Genomic DNA, 23,714 nt, shown 5'->3' on the forward strand with positions numbered 1-23,714 from the left:
AGCACCCTCACCTTTGATAAACACTTGAGTTGCGTGATGTCATAATGGTGCATTGGCTCTGCATCAGATGAAATATCACATTATGAAGTGAAGGCGTGTCAGCGTGGGGGAAGGGGGAGACACACACACGCGCGCACACACACATCTCAGCAACACACCTAATCCGAGCGTTAACGCAGTCCCCTAAAAAGTCCCCCATGGAGTCATTACGATGTAGTAGTGGCAATTGGCCAAGCCTTGCTGATGGCGTGTTGTTTTATTTACATACCACACGTTGATGTGGTCCTGATTCTGTTATAATGAATTAGAAAAAAAAAATCTTTGGATTTATGACGCCCATTTTCACGCTTGTTATCGCAGGAAATATGAGCGTGGAAGAAGGGGAGAAATGGTGGCACGCTAGCTGTGTTAAGTTGGATGGCCTTGTTGTGAAGTCAAAGCCAAATGTATTGATTCAGTCTACACACACTGGATCCAAGGTGAACTCCAAGTGGGGTACAATTCGGTTTTGACCCGCATTCAAGGGGTGAAACGTAAAAGTATCGTTTTTTTCCACACTTTACACACATCGTTTTTTCACATCTTAATGCAAAAAATGCTAACACATACATGCTAACAATTAGCATTGATAACGCCACATCCAGTGTTATGTTTAGACCGTAAAGAAATAATACAATGCGCTATAATTAAATTTTTCTAATCATATTCCAAATACTTTATTTTTATTGGTAATATTGTCCAGAAACTTTATACTTTCGAGATGTAGCCACAAAATGAATTGCATCGCCATAGTGTCATTACAGCGGAATTTATGCGCATGTGAGAGTGACCTGACATATTTAACGTGTGCTATTTTGTACATGTTTTCACCTTATTAAACCCAAAGTGTGTTATTCCTCCTGCTACCGGTCAAAACAGTTTAACGCGGCAATGATGTCACGAAAGCGTGTGATTGGAATCCTAATGCAAGTAATGCTGGCTAACGATTTGAAAAAGCATTTACCTCAAGTACACCGAATGCGGCTCTACAATTAATGTCAGTTTCTGCTTTATCAGAATATAAATGATGTGATGGAGCCCAAAACTAAATTTTATTTTCAATGTTTTCGTATCACCAAATCCCCTCAGCTGATGTTCTTTTGGAAATAGCTTCTCTCCTGTCACGTCTGAAGTATTTTAAGAGCGAGGGGGGCCACGGTGACTTTGTGCCTTTTGCCGGCCAAACAGACGCCACGCGGACACTGCGTAGCGCAAAAGCAATCTCAGTATTGATGGTTTGTGTTTTAATAAAAATCAATGGTGCTTGCCTTGTGTCAGGCGGGGTCAACTCTCCGATTCAATTTCCTCTCGGGATAGAGCCGCACGGCCAGGGGTTCGGCAGGTCTGCGTGTTTGCGTGCGCGCGCGATGTACAGTATGTCACGCTGTATGTCCTGGGGTCGTGTCCCGGCGCAGCTGCTCTCTGGCCATCTGTTACAGCCTAACCTCAAATTTATACAGTCTATCCTGCCCTCCAAATATGTTGAATATCCGAAGACAGTAAGCTCAACCACTTTCACTCATCAAGACTCTGAAGGCCAGGTTGAAGGTTGACTCCAAGTTTAATAACAAGGGAAAGGGTGAAACTGGGAGAATACAAACCACATTGTATAATCAGTCATACGAACTAAATGAATTAAATCAATATGAAATCTCAATCATGCTTCTATCCTATCGTCTAACATCACAGAAAACTATAATTTCAGAACTCAAAAGATCTATTTCGATCCATAATAACTTAAACAAAGATACATACCAACGATGCCTTGTATAACACAAAATGTAGGTAGTGGTTTTGCCGAACTGCAGGAGAGAATAGAACAAGCAGCGTTCTCTTTAAACACTGTGCTGAAACCTGCGCTTACTTCCTGATTCTAGTCATGTGACCTACTCTATCTTAACACTGATCACAGACTACAAAGACATGAAAGACATGACACTCCCTGTCTGGCATTTTGCCACAACCTTAAAGGTCCATGATACAGTTCTTACTGTTTCTTATCAGGGGCAAGAAGGAGGACCGTCTCGGAGATGGGACGCTGGTACAGTTTTGTCCCGCCCGTCTTGGAGACCTTGACCTCGACTTTACGTACCATGCCATCGTTGCTGGGGAAGACCTGAGTAATCAGTCCCAGAGGCCACTCGTTTCTCACAAGCTGATTGTCTTTGAGAAGGATAATGCTCCCAGGCTGGATGTCTGGGGTGGGAGCCTGCCACTTCTGTCGCGGCTAAAGTGATGCGAGGTATTGCTTCTTCTATCTATCCCAGAACGTTTGGGCCAGATGTTGGACTTGGCGCCACTGGGACTTGTGGAGGTCTTTGATCCAGTCACCGACTGGGGCTGAAGGTACACTCACCTTCTGGGTGAGGAGGGTTGCTGGAGTAAGAATGAAAGGATCGTCAGTAGACACTGGAATCAGAGGTCTGGCGTTGATGATCGCAGCCACCTCCGCCATCAGTGTGGAGAGTGCTTCGTGGCTGAGTCTCGAAGTCCCAAGCTGGAGGAACATTGAGTCCAGGATCTTTCGTGCTACTCCAATCATCCTCTCCCACGAACCGCCCATGTGAGAGGCGTGTGGAACTTTGAACTTCCATACACATCCTTGGTCCAGGAGGAACTTCTCGACCGAAGCGTTGTCGACGTTCGAGGGGATCTTCAACTCCTTACAAGCGCCGACAAAGTTGGTTCCTCGATCGGAACGGATGAGCTTCACAGGGCCCCTGACGGCAAGGAAACGCCGGAGGGCACTGATGAAGCTGGAGGTGTCTAAGGACTCAATGACTTCGATGTGGACAGCTCGTACACTCGTGCACGTAAATAACACTGCCCACCGCTTACTGTGAGCGAGGCCACCTCTCGTACGGCGTAATGATACGGTCCATGGTCCGGACACATCGATGCCCACGTTCGTGAATGGAGGTTCGGTAGAGAGGCGGTCTGCCGGAAGGTCGGCCATCTCCTGTGTTTGGGGGGTGCCACGCAGTTTGCGACATGTGACACACCTGTGGATCAGGCTGCTGAAAAGGGAGCAACAGCAATGTCTAAATGTTTTATATTCATTTTATATTAATTTATACAAACATAGTTGCTCCATCAGAGCACAGACACGGCACACACAGCTTGGTAACTTACACATAAGGCAGAGCTCATTAACGTCATGACACATTGATATAAAACATTCAGTAGATAACAAGACATTCTTATGAGGATATGTTTTTCCTTCTTTTCCCCTCCCCTTCCGTATTCCTGCTTGCGGACAGTATAAAACCTTCTGATCTGGAGTCTGACGTTGTTGTTCTCATCTGCTGAAGTGCACTTGAACTGACTGCCGTGAAGCAACCCAAGATCTTGCAAATAAAGAACCAACTATTACTCCACATCTTTGTTTTCTTTGCTCAACGACGGACATCTTGAACAAAACGCAACAATTGGTGACCCCTGACGCTTTGTCCAGTTGAGCGGTTTTAAGACTACGTGGTGGAGAGCTTCTTCTGCGGTCTGGAGGCCCGGGGCCCCACCTTTAGCAGGTAAGAAGGCTTTTTCCTTCATAAACTGTGGCCTCCGCACCGTAGAGGAGATGTTTTTTCCGACCCCAAATTTTATACTTTAATGATTTATGTGGAGGTGGTTGTTTCTTTATGGTTTTCTTTTTTTTGTGTGTTAAAACTGCCGAGGGGGAATCCGGAGTTTTCTTTTTAATGTGTTAAAACTGCCGAGGGGGAATCCGGAGTTTTCTTTTTAATGTGTTAAAACTGCCGGTGGGGAATCCGGAGTTTTCTTTTTAATGTGTTAAAACTTCCGAGGGGGAATCCGGAGTTTTCTTTTTAATGTGTTAAAACCTCCGAGGGGGAATCCGGAGTTTTCTGTCTTTTGTGTTAAAACTTCCGAGGGGGAATCCGGAGTTTTCTGTCTTTTGTGTTAAAACCTCCGAGGGGGAATCTGGAGTTTTCTTTCTAATGTGTTAAAACTTCTGAGGGGAAATCCGGAGTTTTCTGTCTTTTGTGTTAAAACTTCAGAGGGGGAATCCGGAGTTTTCTTTCTAATGTGTTAAAACTTCCAAGGAGGAATCCGGAGTTTTCTGTCTTTTGTGTTAAAACTTCCGAGGGGGAATCCGGGGTTTTCTTTTATGTTGTGTCATTTGTGAGTGTTTTTGTGCTGTTGTGCTCGTGTATTGTCTTGTCTGTATTGTGGAGGGCGATAGGGTGTTGGCTCTGTTGCTTTAAAGCAGAGCAGACATATCACTCACTCCATAGACTTCAACTAGTCCAAAGCTCTGCTGCCCGCCTCATTACCCACACCCGGTCCCGTGAACACATCACTCCTGTTCTCCACTCTCTTCACTGGCTCCCCATTAAGGAGCGTATCATCTTCAAGATACTCCTCCTCACCTTCAAAGCCCTTCACCACCTGGTTCCCACTCACCTATCCGACCTCCTTGTCCCCTACTGCCCCAACCGTCCCCTCCGATCCTCCAATACTTCACATCTGACAGTCCCAAAATCTAAACTCAAATCCTTCGGTGACAGAGCCTTCTTCTGCACATCACCCCGATTCTGGAACTCTCTCCCTCAGTCTGTCTGTGACTCACCCACACTCCCCATATTTAAGTCCCGTCTAAAAACCTACCTCTTCTCTCAAGCCTATGACCTCCCCTACCCATAACTGGTTTCCTCTTCTTAATGTTATCCCATTGTCTCTTCCCCGTCCCCCTCCCCCTCCCCTCATGTATGTCTTTGCCTTGTTCCCTGTAAGCGTCTTTGGGTTTTTAAAAAGCGCTATACAAATTTAATGAATTATTGTTACTATTATTATTATTTAGGGCGTAGGCCCTTGAATGTCTGGTTGTAATATTGTTGCAGTTTTTTATTCCTAATTGTTACAATAGTTGTTTTTATTATTACATATTATTAATAGTATTAATTCGGATTAATGAAAATGGAAGGTGAATTTGATCGAGTGAAGGATTGGTTTGATCTGAAAGCACTCCCATTGGCAGATAAGAGTCTGAGAGATCAACTGATTGCCACTGTTGCAATTCAAGTGGAAAACATTCCGCCAAAAAAGCGCGATGAAAAACGAAAATAAATGACTGATTGGATTAAGAACTTTCAAAGATCTGGACACTTCCCTACTGATGATCACAAAACTGATGTGTGGCATTGTTACAAACGTGTGCGTGCGTGCGTGCGTGCGTGCGTGCGTGCGTGCGTGCGTGCGTGCGTGCGTGAGTGAGTGAGTGAGTGAGTGAGTGAGTGAGTGAGTGAGTGAGTGAGTGAGTGAGTGAGTGAGTGAGTGAGTGAGTGAGTGAGTGAGTGAGTGAGTGAGTGAGTGAGTGAGTGAGTGAGTGAGTTGTGTGTTCTATGGAAGAAATCAGTAATGGAGAATGTTCAGGAGGCTGTTGAGCGATAATAGGGAAATTGAGAAGTGGACGATGGTGTGTTTAAGTTGGTTAGAGAAACTAAGATGAGCAAGGTGTGGCAGTAGAGAAAATAAGGCGTGTGTGGCAGAAACGGACTCGAACGGTGGCTTGATAGGACGAGAATAAGAGACAACAAATGTTGTGTAGAAGACAGTGAAAGATGTTGAATGTGAACATGACGAAGGGCGCAACAGCAAAGTTGGCCTGCCCTTTGAGAGTGGGAGACTGATGAGTGTGCATGCGCTCCCCCAGACCTGAATCCAATCGAGAATCTGTGGAAAGAGCTGAAGACTGCTGTTCACAAACGCTCTCCATCCAACCTCACTGAGCTCGAGCTGTTTTGCAAGGAAGAATGGGCAAGAATTCCAGTCTCTCGATGTGCAAAACTGATAGAGACATACCCCAAGCGACTTGCAGCTGTAATTGCAGCAAAAGGTGGCGCTACAAAGTATTAGCGCAAGGGGGCCGAATAATATTGCACGCCCCACTTTTCAGTTTTTTATTTGTTAAAAAAGTTTAAATTATCCAATACATTTTGTTCCACTTCACGATTGTGTCCCACTTGTTGTTGATTCTTGACAAAAAATTAAACTTTTATATCTTTATGTTTGAAGCCTGAAATGTCGCGAAATGTTGAAAGGTTCAAGGGGGCCGAATACTTTCGCAAGGCACTGTAACTGAGGAGTTTTGATAATATGGGAATAATGTGTGGAATAGATTTGGATAATACAGATAGTATACTAAAATGGTAGGAAGCAAGCAGTGGGATCAGATATTTTGGCTCGTCAAGCTTAAAAGGAGTTGAAATTTAGCCAAGTAAAATTTTTCAATTGGGAATAAGACATTTGGACCAAATTGAATTCAGTCACAAGGGGGCTATGTTACTCAATGTACCTGATCAATACAATAGTTATTAGTTAATTACACCTCAGTGGAAATTATGTTGTCAGAGAGTTGTGTCCATTAAAAGGAGAGTTAAACGGGCTGTAAGAACTTTTGACCTTTAGATTAATTATGCATAAAAAGCGACAGTTAACAACATGACAAAGTAAAACATCAGACAAAGTAAAGCGCCAGAGGAATTAGTCTGACTATTTTCTTTAGCTTTTTGATGAGAATAATTGATTAGGATAATTTTTTGGGGAGCCATCTGATGCTGCATGCTCCCCCATAACACAGACCCATACTTAACCTCTCGTGTAGAAATATTTATTGATAATTTTATTGAAACTTGGATTGATGTATTTACGAAAGATTTAATTGGCGAGACTGTCCAAACAGGTAGAATTCTTTTTAGGATTCAATGTTTGCTTGCTCACTTGCATACTAAATTTGCTTGTTGTGGGATGAGAGTTGGCTGTAGGGTGAATGAATGAGCGCCCATGTGTCTGAGTGTGTGGGTGTGTGCGTGCGCAATATGATTGGCCAAGATAGTTTGGAGTTGGGGTGTTGTGATCACGATAGAGGATAAAATTCCTCTCACCTGAAAGTATAGTATAGCTTGGAATACCTAGGATTTGATGAATGATCAGGCGATAAAATGGTTCAATGTGGAAGGCCCGTTTCAGTCCTATGACCGGACACGACTGGATCAGCTAGTCCAGCTACGATCAGTATGATACTGTGCCGGCACGTTTTGTTGGTCCCTTTTGATCCCTGATGACACAATTTAACACATTGTATGAATGTGTCAAAGGGGGGAGAGTGAGTGTAAATGAGTAAGTAGAATCAATTTGTAAATTATGAGATTCAATGTTTTTTCAAATGTACTTGTTTTTGAAGCCTCAACAGGGCATGTAAGAATTCAACATACAGTGATGGAAGGAGCAGAAGAAGGATCTCGAAAGGAAGGGAGTGAACGAGAGGCAACAACCTGGAATGGATACATTGCGTGGTAACAATTTAGAGATGATAAGGTTTAATATATATTTTTTTTTTAAGATGAACTGCAAACGGTGATGAATCATACAGCTACAAGGTAAGCAACAAATATTTAGAAGGTCATTTAATGTAGGAGATAAATAGACCAATTACAAGGAATAGGGAATATGTTTGATAAAAGAATAATAACTAGAAAATGCAATTTCTGGAGAAATTGCGTGTGAAGGTGAAGAAACTGAATAACTTCTGGGGGAATGCTGCAGAATGATGTTGGAATGAGTTGAATTACTTGAAAAATGTAGAAATTAGAGGTGAAAAACGAAATTTTGTGAAATTTTGCGGAAATTTTAAAAGTGACAACGTGAAATTTTTTAATTTAGCAATTTTGGGAATGTCAAGAATCTTTCCGAATGTGATTTGAATGTGCTGAATTATATGAATTTCAAACTGGAACGACGTAAATGTGAAATGTCGAATGTGCCATTCAGAATGAATGGGGAAAGATTTGTCGTAAATTTGAGAATTTTGCGAAAACGGAAAATTTTCAGAACGAGAAAAATGGAAGCCCTCATCTCGTGAATATTTGGAATACGTCAAAAGTGGAATGGAGTGAATCGGTTGAATTATGTGGAAGTAGTAGAAGGACAGAAAAGTGAGGAGAATAAAATAGAAGAAGAAGAAGAAGTGAATGGTGTAAAATAACATAAGTGAAGGCCTATTATTAAATATTATGAATATTAAAAGAAATTTAGCAGTTGAACCATTTTGGGAAAATGATGAATGATTTGAACATGAATTGAATTGAACATGAGATATAGATAACTGAAAGATACACTGAATTTGAATTGGGTTCAAGCACTCCCTCTCGCATTGATGTGTGTGCATATGTCTGTTAATGCCCGAACTGGGCACACCCCTTTTGAATTGCAGAAACGTCGCTGTTTTCCTGGACCAATTTCGGCCCTTCCAGTTGCTGATCCAGATGGTGGTTAGCGCACACACACACATCTTAGACCAATTGTCCAGTTTTATGATTCCAGGTTTGCTGAGCACACTGCAGCGGACCCAAATGGGGCCGCCGAGATTCAAATCACCCCAACTATCTGGCTGAAAGTCCTGAAGAGAAAGTGGACAGCGCCTCGGTGGACTGGACCCTTTGCAGTGGTGGAGCGCACATCGCATGCCGTCCGGCTGGCCGGCAAAGGAGACACGTGGTATCATCTATCCCAGTGTGCTCCTGTGAAGGATTCTTGCATAGATCCGGATCCGCCATTGACAGCGTCCCCACTCCCGATTGAAAAAGAGGCAGAATAATCCTCTTCCACTTGGTGGCCAGGTAGTCTACCCTGAGCCACTAAAGACCAAGACTGCACAGCAGACGTTTTCAGGTTCCTTCCGGACGGAGCAGAGCTGCAAAGGGGGTAAGAACTGTGCTTTCTCTCCACCAGTGGGCGTGCCAAGCCCCCAACGGCTGAACTACTACGAGCAAGTGTTATCTCGGACTAATGTTATTGATAACATTTTGGTCGCCTAAGGCAAAGGGACCGTGTGAGCCTTTCTCTGCATTATAGCATACCGCAGGTTTTTCACTCACACACTCAAGTTGAACAGGAGAATTGAGGTTAGACCTCCTCCTCACGGCGGTTTCTTGCTGACATTGAAGTTTTTGATCATGTATCACCTTTTGCAACCCCCACCCTGTCCTCCCTCATTTACTCTCTTAATGTTAGGTATTTGTGCTCTTGCTCTCTTTATCATGTCTCCACTGATATGGCTCGAATTGCAGCCTTCCCTCGAATTGATACAAATTTCTGCCGCACATTCTAATGACACCTGCACGGACATTGATACTCTCATGCTTACAGCCGCCACTATTCCCCCAACCCCGACATAAGATTGACCTATCAGATGATCCAATATTCCCGTGTTCATGACGCACTTTGTTAGTTTGTCCTTGTCTTTTGGTTGACCTCTGTCGAGGTCAAAAGGGGGACTGAAAAGGGAGCAACAGCAATGTCTAAATGTTTTATATTCATTTTATATTAATTTATACAAACATAGTTGCTCCATAAGAGCACAGACACGGCACACGCAGCTTGGTAACTTTTCCATTACACATAAGGCAGAGCTCATTAACGTCATGACACATTGATACAAAACATTCAGTAGATAACAAGACATTCTTATGAGGATATGTTTTTCCTTCTTTTCCCCTCCCCTTCCGTATTCCTGCTTGCGGACAGTATAAAACCTTCTGATCTGGAGTCTGACGTTGTTGTTCTCATCTGCTGAAGTGCACTTGTACTGACTGCCGTGAAGCAACCCAAGATCTTGCAAATAAAGAACCAACTACCGTTTTTTTTCGTGTATAATGCGCCCCCATGTATAATACGCACCCTAAAAATGGCATGTTGATGCTGGAAAAAAGCCTGTACCCATGTATAATACGCACCCAATTTATTTTTATTTATTTTTTTAAAGTCCCAATGATCGTCACACACGCAGGGAGGCAATGGGTCCCATTTTTATAGTCTTTGGTATGGTCTTAACTAGGCTGGATGTATTTTTTTTTGTTGGCGTTGATTTCTCCGACTGCCCATAAAGGCACCACCGCGATCAGATGAAAAGAGAGGAAAGTGACGTGCGTACATGTGAAAAAGGCGGCTCTGTATGGGAGAGACGTTGAAGAGAAATAAAAACACCCTTGGAAACCAAAACTTGCCCCTCGTCGTGACTCGGAGCCGCAACAAATGTTTCGGATTTGTGTAGGGTACATTGTGACAGCAAACGAGCAGGTGATCGAGCAAGCGTCTGATACGAGAGCATTGCGTTCGTATGGAGCGTGTTTGAAGTGAACAGCAGAGACGAAAGGAACATGGCAAAGTATTGTGAAATAAAATATTACCTGTAATACGCATTTTGTTATTTGCTGATTGTATTAAACTATCACATTCATTGTCAGTCAAGAAGAGAAGAGGACTATTATCCCTTCTTTGACGAAATGACCAGAGCACAGTACAAACACACTATTGTCGGTCAGTCCTGTTGTTGGTTTTGTTGTACCATGATCTTCTTAAAAAAAAAAAAAAAAAAAAAGAAATTAAAAAAAAAAGAAAATTAAAAAAAATTTGTACCCATGTATAATGCGCACCCCAGATTTTAGGACAATAAATTAGTTAAATTTTGCGCATTATACACGGAAAAAAACGGTATTACTCCACATCATTTTCTTTGCTCAACGACGGACATCTTGAACAAAACGCAACACTGCTCACTCGCCTTTTGCCACCAATTATTCAGAAACCGCCAGCCCACACAGCGCCCTCAGTGAACAGTCGTCCCTGATGTTTGGTCTTCTCATGGTGGTGTCGAACCAAGAGCGTTGCTATGTGATGTTTGCCAGGTATGATGAGAGGGGTTTTCTCCTCTTGCTGGAGCTGCGCTTCTTTGACACGACCTCCGACCCTCAGCAGACCATCAGCGTCGATGAAGGAATCTAAGGTTTTGAGAGGGCTGTCTTTAGAAAGTTTCTCCTTCTTTCGCAGACAGGCGTACTCGTGAGGGTAGATCTCCTCTTGAACTGCCCGGATGATGGTTCTTTTAGACCAGGGGTGTCAAACTCATTTATTTCGCGGGCCGCATTGTAGTCATAGCTTCTTTCGGAGGGCCATTATGACTGTCAACCCAAATAAATGGATGAGCACCTCATATTATATACAGTAAAAGCTACAAAACAAACTGACAAATAACTAGTTTTTAAACCAGACGAGTCCTCTCCAACGTCCGCTCACTGGATAATAAAATGGACCATCTACAACTGGAACTCTCTTCAAAGAGGGAGGTTAGAAACTGCTGCGCTCTCATCCTGACGGAGACATGGCTGAACTCATCAATACCGGACAACGCCGTTAGCCTGGAGGGGCTCGCTACATTCCGCGCCGACAGAAACAGCGAGCTAAGCGGTAAATCCCGAGGAGGTGGGCTGTGTGTCTACATCAACAACAACTGGTGCAAAAATGCTAGATCTGTCGCCAGCTTCTGCTCTTCGGACATCGAGCTTTTGACTGTTAACTGCAGACCCTTCTACCTGCCCAGAGAGTTTACTGTTGTTAGCATCACGGCTGTGTATGTGCCTCCTAGCGCTAATACTAAAGAGGCCATGAGTGTTCTCTATCGGACAATCAGTGAGCTGCAATCCACGCACACAGAGGGTGTTTTCATCATTGCTGGGGACTTCAACCAGGCTAACATGAAGACTATTCTCCCTCATTTTTACCAACACGTGGATTTTCCAACTCGGGGAGAGAACACTCTGGACTTGGTTTACACCAATATAAAGGATGCATTCAGAGCAGCCCCCCGCCCCCACCTCGGCTCTTCAGACCACCTATCTGTTATGCTAATCCCTGCATACAGGCCCCTGCTGATCAGAGCAAAACCCACAGTGAAGCAGGTGAGGGTGTGGTCTGAGGGGGCCATGGAGGCACTCCAGGACTGCTTTGAGTGCTCTGACTGGGACATGTTCAAATCAGCAGCAACATATGACAATCAGATCGACATTGATGAGTACGCCATGACTGTGTCAGCCTACATCAACAAATGCACCGAGGACGTCAGCACCACTAAGAACATCATCACCCGAGCCAACCAACGACCCTGGATGACTGAGGAGGTACGTCATACGCTACGAGCACGGAACTCAGCCTTCAAGTCTGGCGACAAGGAGGCACTGAGGACAGCGAGAGCCAACTTGAACCGTGCCATCAGGCTAGCGAAGCGAAGCCACAGTCGAAAAATTCAGGATTTTTTCCACGACGCCAATAACACCAGGAGTATGTGGCAAGGCATACGGGCGATCACGGACTACAACTTACCCTCCCCCCCGGTGGGTGAGGTTGATGCTGACTTCCTAAATGGTCTAAATAACTTCTTTGGGCGTTTTGAGGCACTAAACAGCACTCCTGCAGTTAAAACTGTTCCCCACCAGGAAGAGGAGGCCCTCTGCCTTGACTCAGCCGACGTGTGGAAGACTCTGAGAAGAGTCAACCCACGTAAGGCCCCAGGCCCCGACAACATACCTGGGCGGGTGTTCAAGGAATGTGCAGGCCAGCTGGCTGGTGTCATCACAGACATTTTTAACATCTCGCTGGACCAAGCCAAAGTGCCAGTATGCTTCAAGGCTGCCTCCATCATTCCGGTGCCGAAGAAACCTCAAATCACCTCATTGAATGACTACAGACCTGTGGCACTGACTCCCATCATGATGAAGTGCTTCGAAAGGCTGCTCAAAGAACACATCGTCTCCAGACTCCCCCCAACATTCGATCCGTTCCAGTTTGCCTACCGGCAGAACCGCTCTACTGAGGATGCCATCTCCTCCGTTCTTCACCTGAGCCTGGCTCACCTGGAGGAGAGGAACACCCACGTGCGGTTGCTGTTCCTGGACTTCAGCTCAGCGTTTAACACCATCATTCCACAACATCTGGTGGAAAAACTGGAACACCTGGGCTTCAGCACCCCCCTTCGAAACTGGCTGCTAGACTTCCTCACCAACAGACCTCAGTCAGTCCGGGTCGGACAGAACACCTCAGATGTCATCACCCTCAGCACAGGCTCCCCTCAGGGCTGCGTCCTGAGCCCCCTGCTGTTCACCCTGATGACACACGACTGCGCCCCCAGGTTCACCACCAATCACATCGTGAAGTTTGCAGACGACACAACGGTGGTGGGCCTCATCAGGGACAACAACGACCTGGACTACAGAGAGGAGGTGGAGCAGTTGGTGGGCTGGTGCAGAGAAAATAGCCTGATCCTGAATGTGGAGAAGACGAAGGAGATCATCGTCGACTTCAGGAAGAACCAGCCTCACCACGCTCCACTGATCATCAACAGCTCAGCTGTGGAGGTGGTCAGCAGCACTAAATTCCTGGGAGTCCACATCACAGACGACCTCACCTGGACTGTGAACACCACAACACTGGTCAAGAGGGCACAGAAGCGCTTGTACTTCCTGCGGAGGATGAGGAGAGCCCACCTGCCCCCACCCATCATGAGGACGTTCTACCGAAGCACCATAGAGAGCATTCTGACAAGCTGTCTCTCGGTGTGGTGTGGAGGTTGCAGCGCCTCCGATTGGAAGAACCTGAGGAGAGTGGTGAGGACAGCAGAGAGGATCATCGGGGCTCCTCTTCCCTCCATTCAGGACTTGTCATCCCAGCGCTGCGTGTCCCGAGCCCGTAATATTATCAGTGACCCATCACACCCCCACCATGGACTGTTCTCCCTGCTGCCCTCTGGGAAGAGGTTTCGCAGCATCCGCTGCAGGTCCACCAGGTTCTGCAATAGGTTTTCCCTGCTGTCGTCAGACTGTTGAACATTCAAACGTAGCATTCCTCTGCACACTTGTAAATACTGCTTTTGTCTCCTGCACTGTTTACATACTTTATCACTGCTGCACTTTGTACTTTATCCTTATCTTATTTCATATTTTTATATAGAATGTCACTTTTTAACCAGCCGCAATACCACTACATTGTTGAAAGCCGTATGCAACGAAATTTCGTTTTGTGTACACCCAGTGTTGACAAAATGACAATAAAGTTTGTCTAAGTCTAAGTCTAAAAACTGGTCAAATATTTAAAAAAAAAAGACATTATTAAAAGTGAAGACAATTTGAAATTCTAGTAATGACACACGAATTTGATGCACAATTTGTCTTCGCAGGCCACATAAAATGATGTGGCGGGCCGTATCTGGCCCCCGGGCCTTGAGTTTGACACCTGTGTTTTAGACTGAGAGAGTTCGTCGATTGAGATTGTTGTGTGGCAGTGATGCCAACCTTTGCAGCCACTGGCTTCGGTTCTAGAATTCTTCTGGAAACAACGAGCAACATGGGTTAGGCGAGCTATGGTGTGGGTCAACGATGTCCAACTTGAAAACTTGGAGAAGCACTGAGACCTGAGTTGTTTGCTCGACACTAGGGGATGGATCTGATGAAGGATTCACCAGCTTGAAGGAGTCTTCTTCAGGCTGGACCTTAAGGGGCTGCTTCAGGAACGCAGGTCCAGACAGCCAGCTGGAGTCTGAGAGACGTGCAGCAGTAACGGACCTCGTGGCGATATCTGCAGGATTCAGTTCTGTAGACACGTGCTGCCACTGCTCTTCGTCCTCCTTCAGAGGAGGGGCCACTTCTGCGTGTTTGTTTCGAAAGACCTTCTCCATGAAGGTGAGGAAATGCTGTTTCATCGCTGGTTTCCTTTCCATGATGTTCAGGAACGAGAGGTCGTCAATGGAGGGAGCCACCTTATTATCATCCTTTGTTTGTTGAAACACTGTAGAACCCAGCTGGTCGGTTTCTCTGTTGCAGGTAAGTTTCATCTGTCGACTGTAGCTTAGGATGATCGATGCCTTGGAATTGACTGTACCTCTCTTTCACCTGAAGGACGTTCGGGCAGGGTTCGAAGATGGAGAGGCGTTTCTGCTCTGTAGTCCTGGTATACAGGGCATTTATGGTGTCAGGCTTGTGAACCCCTCCCAAACACACATTTCCGACGATCACCCATCCAAGGTCGAGTTTCTGGGCGAATGGAGCATCTCTTGGACAGTTCACCTGCTTGCGGACTTTATGGGCCGTGATGATGTCTCGCCCAAGGAGAAGCATTATGGGGGCGCTCTGTTCAAGTTCTGGGATGAGTTGAGCGATTGCTTTCAGGTGAGGGTGGTTGGATGCAGCATTCGGAGTTGGTATCTCGGATCTGTTGTTTGGGATGTCGTTGCATTCTACAAGACTTGGTAGGAGAAGCCTAACTTCGCCGTCCATGGATTCGATTTGGTAGCCCGGAGCTCTTCTCCCCATGGTTTCTGTCACTCCAGAGCATGTGCAGAGAGAGTATGGCGAAGGGGGTCCTTGAACATTGAAGGTGCCGAAGAACTCGGAACGAGCCAAGGATCTGTTGCTGTGTTCATCGACGTAGATCTTTGTCGCTTTCTCACGATGGTTGACAGGGTAGATCCTGACAAGGCAGATTTTAGAGCATGATCTGTTGCTCTGATCGCCACCGCAGACATCGGTGCAATTGCTTGTGATCTCCGAAGGAGCTGTAGGGGCTAGGGTCCCCGCCATGCTCTGTTGTGGGGGCTGGCTCCTTGGTCTGCGATACTGGTCCAGGGTGAAGTGCAGAGTTATGTTCCCCACTCCCGCATTCAATACATGTGGCTGTATACTTGCAGTCCTGGGCCATGTGTTTAGTAGATGTGCAACATTTAAAGCAGATTCTGTGCTCTTTCAGGAATGCTCTCCTCTCCTCTATGGATTTTTCCCGGAAAGCCCGACATTTCCTTAACAGGTGGGGCTTTTTGTGAATAGGGCACTGGCGAACAGGGCTCTCGGCTCCAGCACTGCGCTCCGCAGCACCATCGTCCGTCTTGTGGACTGAGATCTCCCTTTGTCTGTGCATTTTCGTGTTCTTGCTTGGTTCAGGAATGTCCGTTTGGCTAATGGCCTTGAAGCTCGGGTCATTCATGATTTTAGCCTGATGGAAGATGAAGTCCACGAAAATTCCGAAGGGGGGGAAATGAAACTCCATAACGTTGTTTGTAGCTGAATCCGTTAGTCCGCCACTTCTCTTGCAGGCTAAAGGGCAGCCTTTGAACCAAGGGACTTATTCCTCTGGCTGTGTCTAGGTACTGAAGGGCTGGAAGGGTTCCGTCTGTCTTGGCTGCTCTTAATTCCATCAAGAGGTCACTGAGCTCATGGAGCTTTGCACAGTCTTTGTTGGTGATTTTTGGGAAATTGTTGATGCGTTGGAAGAGAGTCTCCGACTACTTCAGGGGCTCCGTAGCATGCGTCCAGTCTGTCCCATGTCATCTGGAGTCCTCGTTGGGGGTGATTGGCACTGACATCCCTGATACGCTTTGCATGTTCTCCCGACTCTTTCCCGAGCCACTTGACCAGTAGATCCATCTCCTCGCCGGGAGTGAGATTGAGTCCTCTCACTGCGTTTTGAAAGGACAGTCGCCAAGCTCTGTAGATTGCAGGCTTGTCGTTGAATTGAGTCATACTTGTAATGACCAGCTCGCGACAGGCGAAATATCTGACAACGTCGTTGATACCTGACTGGTCGTGCTGGTTGCTTTGGGGTGTGTAGTCGGGCAAGGTAGGACGTGATTGACCCCGGTATCTGGGTGTAGCTGTATATGTGCCCTGATGGCCTTGTGTATCTCTTGGAATGAGAGCTGTGATAGGGGCATATTGTTGTGGCCAATGAGCTGGTAGTCTGTTCGCTGGTGTATAGGTGAGGTTGGCATCGGCCGGACCATTCTCTGATATGGGCCGTGGAGCTGTCATAGAGTTACCTGGCACCCTCCCCTCACCCACTTTGAAACCTGCATCTCTACAATAAAAACATGGCTGACCCACAACTTTCTCAAACTCAACAGTGACAAAACAGAGCTCCTCCTCATAGGCACTAAATCCTTCCATAATAAAACTGGATCCATCACACTCACCATTGACTCCTCAAACATCACTCCCTCCCCTCTGGCACGCAACCTTGGCGTTATTTTTGACCCTACACTGTCATTCCACCCTCATGTTAGCTCAGTTGTTAAGATCTACTACTTCCACCTCCGACGCATCGCCAAAATCCGGCACTGCCTCTCTCTCCCTGCCGCTGAATCCCTCATCCACGCCTTCATCTCATCCCGGCTTGACTACTGCAACTCCCTTCTCACTGGAATCACTGCTCACTCACTCCATAGACTTCAACTAGTCCAAAACTCTGCTGCCCGCCTCCTTACCCACACCCGGTCCCGTGAACACATCACTCCTGTTCTCCACTTCACTGGCTCCCCATTAAGGAGCGTATCATCTTCAAGATACTCCTCCTCACCTTCAAAGCCCTTCACCACCTGGCTCACACTTACCTATCCGACCTCCTTGTCCCCTACTGCCCCAACCGTCCCCTCCGATCCTCCAATACTTCACGTCTGACAGTCCCAAATAGGGGTGTAACGATTCATCGATACACATCGATTAATCGATATAATGCTCTACGATTTGTTGGCATCGATGCTAAACGTAAACATCGATCTATATCGCCCGTTTTTGACCTCGGACATTAGACGCGACTTTATTTTGAAATCCAGTTCATTGTTGCTTGCTTCCTCTTTCCGGGAGCAGTGCGCGGCGTGTTGTGTTGTGAGCAGAGCAGGCACGTGAAAGGGGAGCCGACAACTACACGGCTCCTGGGCTGGTGCTATGGCTAGTGTCCAAGAAGACGAGGAAATTCGCTCCCCTTTGGGCTTCAAGTCATTCGTTTGGAAGCACTTTGTAATTTCCTAAATAAAGAGTTTGCAGTACCTTGTTGATTTTGCGTATGAATTGTTATAAATCAGGATATTGTTCTATATCGATCGTAGAGCACTATATCGTGATGTATCGTGAATGAATCACAGCAGGCTTTAAGATATCGGCAAATATCGTATCGTAGTTCTTTGTATCGATATGATATCGTATCGTGACAAAACCCGCGATTTACACCCCTAGTCCCAAAATCTAAACTCAAATCCTTCGGTGACAGAGCCTTCTCCTGCACATCACCCCGACTCTGGAACTCTCTTCCTCAGTCTGTCTGTGACTCACTCACACTCCCCATATTTAAGTCCCGTCTAAAAACTTACCTCTTCTCTCAAGCCTATGACCTCCCCTACCCATAAATGGTTTCCTCTTCTTAATTTTATCCCATTGTCTCTTCCCTGTCCCCCTCCTCTCCTGTATGTCTTTGCCTTGTTCCCTGTAAGCGTCTTTGGGTTTTTGAAAAGCGCGATACAAATTTAATGAATTATTATTATTATTTGCACGTAGATATGAATCGACACCTTGCGGGGAAAGATAAGGTGCTGATGCAGACTCTACGTGTAGCCATCTTGCCTCGTCGTGAGAGTGTAGATGTGGTGCCATTGTTGGCTCTGTGAATCGCTGTCCAGGCTCGTCTTGAGAAAATGGTTGTGATGCCAAGGTTAGCCGAGTACGAAGCTGAACAGGCTCATCCTGGGAGAGTACATGTGGCGGCGGTAGGGGCTCTGTGTATAGCTGGTTAGTGTCATCCTGAGTGAGTAGGTGCGGAGGCGGGTTGGATAATACGTTTAACGGGTCAGTTTCGGTAAGAGCGTATTCTTCCAGCGCGGCGGTTGAATGCTCCTTGGACTGCTGAGCGACATATTCTCTGGTCCGTTCCAGTGGGTTAAAGGGATTCTCATCGAGTTGAATCTTTTAATAACAAGGGAAAGGGTGAAACTGGGAGAATACAAACCACATTGTATAATCAGTCATACGAACTAAATGAATTAAATCAATATGAAATCTCAATCATGCTTCTATCCTATCGTCTAACATCACAGAAAATTATAATTACAGAACTCAAAAGATCTATTTCGATTCATAATAACTTAAACAAAGATACATACCAACGATGCCTTGTATAACAAAATGTAGGTAGTAGTTTTGCCGAACTGCAGGAGTAGAACAAGCAGCGTTCTCTTCAGCTCAGTGGCTAAGTGGTAGAGTGTCCACCCTGAGACTGGAAGGTTGTGGGTTCAAACCCCGGCCGGGTCATACCAAAGACTATAAAAATGGGACCCATTGCCTCCCTGCTTGGCACTCAGCATTAAGGGTTGGAATTGGGGGGTTAGATCACCAACTGATTCCCGAGCGCGGCACCGCTGCTGCTCACTGCTCCCCTCTCCCCCAGGGGATGGATTAAAATCACACAGGGATGGGTTAAATGCAGAGGACAAATTTCACCACACCCAGATGTGTGTGTGACGACGATCATTGGGACTTTAACTTTAACTTTAACTTTAAAAACTGTGCTGAAACCTGCGCTTACTTCCTGATTTTAGTCATGTGACCTACTCTATCTTAACACTGATCACACACTACAAAGACATGAAAGACATGACACAGTCACTTAACGCTACATTTGGACCACCTTTACTGTCCGAATGGGCAAAATTTCAGTGGCCAACATGAGCAGGTACTTTTAAAAAAAAAATAGGACATGCCGTTTGGTGGTGTCCAATTTTGTTTGTTGTCCGCCCGCGACAGCTTGTGATGGCTCTGGCATAATTGACAGTTCACAGTTCGGCGCTTTTTGTCTACATAAGTATTTTTAGCCTGTATTACCATTCACAAATCCATTAGTGATTTGCCCCTTCCAAACGGTTGCCTCGCTCGAGTGTTATTGATGAGCCGGCAGGCGCTCCGGCACGTCGGCGCGAGCGCGTAAAAGTGTCGTAAAGCGCCTTGAGTGACGAGCAAATTGCCGCATAAATACAGAGCGTTTACCGTTTTATCTTCATTTGGAATGCATTGGAAGCTTTTTAGTGGTGGGTGAAGGGAGTTGGAGGGAAGTGTGCCCCCCGCCTCCTGACATGATCTGAGGCGTGCAATTCTCCCAGGCTTAGCACAAAAACATCATAGATGAAATACAGTCGTGGATGAGGAGCTTCTGGTGATGGGAACCTGGCTGGGACAGAGATGGGGACCCCCTGCAGTGCAGAGGATTGAACCTTCATTGTCTTAAACACATATATACCTGGATATACCTTGACATATTTACAATAGTGGCTTTATTGTTTGGATAGATTCTCTTCACAGCAGTCTTGCAGTCACATGGTGAAATAGCAAATAGCGGGATAGCTATAGAGGTGTTACTTCCATTCAGTAGAGATTAGATTGATGTGAGGTAGCATCACGGTCCTGCTTGGATTTCATTATTCTAAAAAAGTATTTTCTGACAAATACTTGTCCAATGACCTACAGTGGACCCTCTCTATTCACAATGTACCTCATAGTTGCAATAAGTTGTCAGCAAAGTTGTTAGCTCGTCTAAGGAACCTAATGCATTAAGCTAATCGGACTGTCATATGGCAAAACTATTGAACTTATTTAGAAACTATTGATATGAATATATAAAAAAAAATATTGCCCAAATTGCAGCCTTTACCATTTGAAAATTGCATTCTACGATTTGAATTTGATTAATAGTTCGCCGCTTCAGGAAGAATAGTAGTTTTCTGCAGCACAGCCATATTTATATCAAAACACCTGTGTTTCAGGAAAGAGAGATGCAAAAAGGAAGGACAGAATCACGTTGCCCCCCAACACCTACCCACCTCCCTCCCATCCTGCCATTTTTTTCCCCACATTGCGTCCTAGCTGATCCCAGCCATCTGCCTGTGGATATGAATGTTGGCGGAATGTGTCGACACGCCGCGGAAGGGGGAAATGAAAATGAAATGAGCCGAGCTCCCCCTCTCGCTCACTTTCTCTCTCCCTGCTGATCCTGCCGCTCGCAGCTCTGTCCTCTCCTAAATCTCATCGCCTCCTCCCTCGCTTCCTCCCTCCCTCCTTCCTTCGCCTCTGTATCATCCTCATCCCTCCACCCCCCACCCTCTCGGGTAATCAGCGTGCTCCCTCATTCCACGGCGCACAGAGACACATTGATCTGGCAGCACGCACTCACCCGTCAGCCGGCGCATGCCTCCACACACACGCGCACACACACATACGCCGCCGCTGTCTTCTCACACACATTAACACACACACATGCATTGATCTGGCCTGCGGGTCAAGTTCAATAGGAACAGCCTTCCCCCCCTCCTCCCTATATTACCTCCCCTTTTCATCCCCCCCACACACATGGACACATACACCCACGCACACCCACGCACACGCACACACACACACACACACACACACACACACACACACACACACACACACACACACACACACACACACACACACACACACACACACACACACACACACAATATAGACAATTGGGGAATTGACAAATCACTTTCAGCTCTTGCGCATGCACATCAAAACACTTATTTTCCCCACAAACAAGTGAAATCAAAATGATGAAAACAACAAAATACTACACGCGTCCTGCAGCGCCAAACAGGGGTGGAGGTGGGGTGGGGGGGATAGGGGGGGTAGACTCATGCACAGACAGGCAGAAAATCAAAGAACTGGAGACACACAAGCCAAAGCATGCTGGGATTGTTTAGGAAAGGGAATCCCACTTGAGTGAAATCCCCCCCACCCCATTTCTCTAATTTTCTGCTCTTTTATGATGCTGGAGTAATTTATCCCTACGAGAGGCGAGGAGACAGCCACGGCCAGCAAAGGTGGGGGAGGGAGGGGACTCACACATTTGGCACGACTCTCTGATTTAGCCAAGCAAATTTAATTTTGTTTGCTTTATGCGTGAGCGAGAGAGAGGGGGGAAAAAAATCTGCAAGGACTTGTGTTGATTTCCACCGGAGGCAGAAGCAGCGCTAATGGGAGTTAGTGCCGCGTTCTAGCGGGCTACGCCGCTTGCCGAATTAGCCTCATGCATATATTTAACGCCGACCTGCCGCACAAATTAGCCTGGCGGTACATGTAGCCTAGCACCTCTCCAGTGAGACTTTGAGATCTGAGCTGCAAATTAATTGGCTAGGTTCGCCTACGAGTGTGTGCGCGCGTGAGTCAACCCCCCCCAACCAACCCCACTCCCCCATCCTCCTAGCCAAAATGATGCTGACCTCTCATCTATCCAAGACTTGTACCTGTCCAGGACCAGGAATCGTGCAAGTAACATCTCTACAGACCCTTCTCACTCAGGTCACAGTCTGTTTGAACTACTCCCCTCTGGACGCTGTACACCAAAACCAGCAGACGCAGACACAGCTTCTTCCCCCAAGCTGTCGCTCTGATGAACTCACACCACTCATAGAGTCTCAGAGACATTGCTGTGCAATAACATCCTGCCCTCAATGCTTTATCTTTGGATTGTCCTTATTATGTGTACTATGTGTCCTCTCTGCATCCATTGGAGCCTGGTCATCCTGGAAGAGGGATCCTCCCATCTGTGGTCACTTCTCAAGGTTTCTCATTTCCCCTAGTAGGAGTTTTGAGTTTTTCCTTGCCCTCCTGGGAGTTCAAGATCAGGGAATGCTTGAAAACAATTGTCATTTTTTTGCAAATGTCGTCCTGAATGTTGTTAGCCACCTAAATGTTGTACAGAGGCCGAGATCTACTGGAGTCAAATTCCTTGTTTGGCATGCTCAAACTTGGCCAATAAAATATCTATTGATTGATTGATTGATTGATTGATTGATTGATTGAAACGCATTTGAGATGCATGGAAAAAGGCGTGTTGGCACAAATAGGAAGCGCTACAACTTGTCATGTGAAAGTCTTCCTTTGGTTTTCTGCTATTAGCTTGTCTTAGCTTCTCATGAAATGAGTTGTAATAACTGAATGAGATTTATGCAAGACTTAGCGTTGAGCTAAGTCAACCAAGTGCTGAAACTTTTGGTTCAAAGTCTTCATAGTGAGGTCACTTGAACAACCCGATAGACTTAAAAAAAAAAAAAAAAAAAAGAAATTACGTGTCTCCCTTGCCGCTTTCCCTCGCCACACCGCCACATTGATCGGTTATCGGGAATTGATATGCGGACCCGTTCTGGCGAAATCCATGCTTACGAGCGCTCATGTCAATCTTCCGTTAGAGTGTGAAACAGTCGATCACGTCCGTCGCTTTTATCGCTTTTGGTGTCCAAAGGAGCAAGCGGGTGGAGACGCAACAATTAGTTTGTTTTGCTGATTATCCAACTGTTCCTACAAAATTGGACATCGCAGTTGTCCAAAATTTCCAGGCCAACCCTTGATTGATTTATGAATCGATCAAGACGCGCGTCTCGGCAGTCGCGTGGGTACGTTGCATGTCTTGACGGGGGAACCGAGTCGGCGCTGAAGCACATATCGACTCCACGCGTGTCCATTTGCATGGCTACATGCAGACTTATCTGCCGCAGAGGCCGCGCCGCGTGGACATGTATGGAGATTTACTTGCGTTTTAACCCCGGGGTTAGCCATCAGTATTGATCGCAACAGACTTAGCCTGATTTTAATCCCCGCTCAGCTCGGGACTATCGATCGGGGGCACTGCGCTTTCAAGTAGGTTTAACGACTTACCTGTGCCTCCTCCTCCCTCCTCTGCTCGAGAGTTTTTCCGTTAGCAAGCCCGCAAGCCCGCAAGAGCGAAGGCCGCGCGGCGCTTTGGAGCATCCGAGGAGGCCGCTTGTAAAATATGACTGGCATGCGTCGACTTTTATTTTCCTCGCCTTGTGTATGACATTATAAAGCCGGCGATGACACGCCGCACCAGTGTCAGGCTAAAAACATCTGCCGGTGAATTACGGGCGCTCATCCGTGAGCTTCGGAGCCTCCCTTTATGTCTTTATGGCTCCTCTGAAGATGCTTTGGTGAGACAACATGGGACGTCTGCAGGAGCGGATTTATAGATGCACCCAAACG

The 23,714-nt window shown here is 46.3% G+C and overlaps 1 protein-coding gene and 1 long non-coding RNA gene across 2 annotated transcripts; one reads left to right on the top strand and one right to left on the bottom strand.

Moving 5' to 3' along the window:
* Positions 1-1,633: 1,633 nt before the first annotated feature.
* LOC119118200 lies at positions 1,634-3,042 on the bottom strand. Its single transcript, XM_037245043.1, has one exon. The coding sequence runs from the start codon at positions 2,993-2,995 to the stop codon at positions 2,294-2,296; it is 702 nt and encodes a 233-aa protein (XP_037100938.1). The 5' UTR covers positions 2,996-3,042; the 3' UTR covers positions 1,634-2,293.
* A 4,866-nt stretch (positions 3,043-7,908) lies between these two features.
* LOC119118201 lies at positions 7,909-18,337 on the top strand. Its single transcript, XR_005096667.1, has 3 exons — positions 7,909-8,760; positions 15,507-15,512; positions 18,326-18,337. It is a non-coding gene; the product is annotated as an uncharacterized LOC119118201 (long non-coding RNA).
* Positions 18,338-23,714: the final 5,377 nt, after the last annotated feature.

This window comes from Syngnathus acus, chromosome 24 (assembly GCF_901709675.1).
Source record: "Syngnathus acus chromosome 24, fSynAcu1.2, whole genome shotgun sequence".
NCBI lineage: Eukaryota > Metazoa > Chordata > Actinopteri > Syngnathiformes > Syngnathidae > Syngnathus > Syngnathus acus.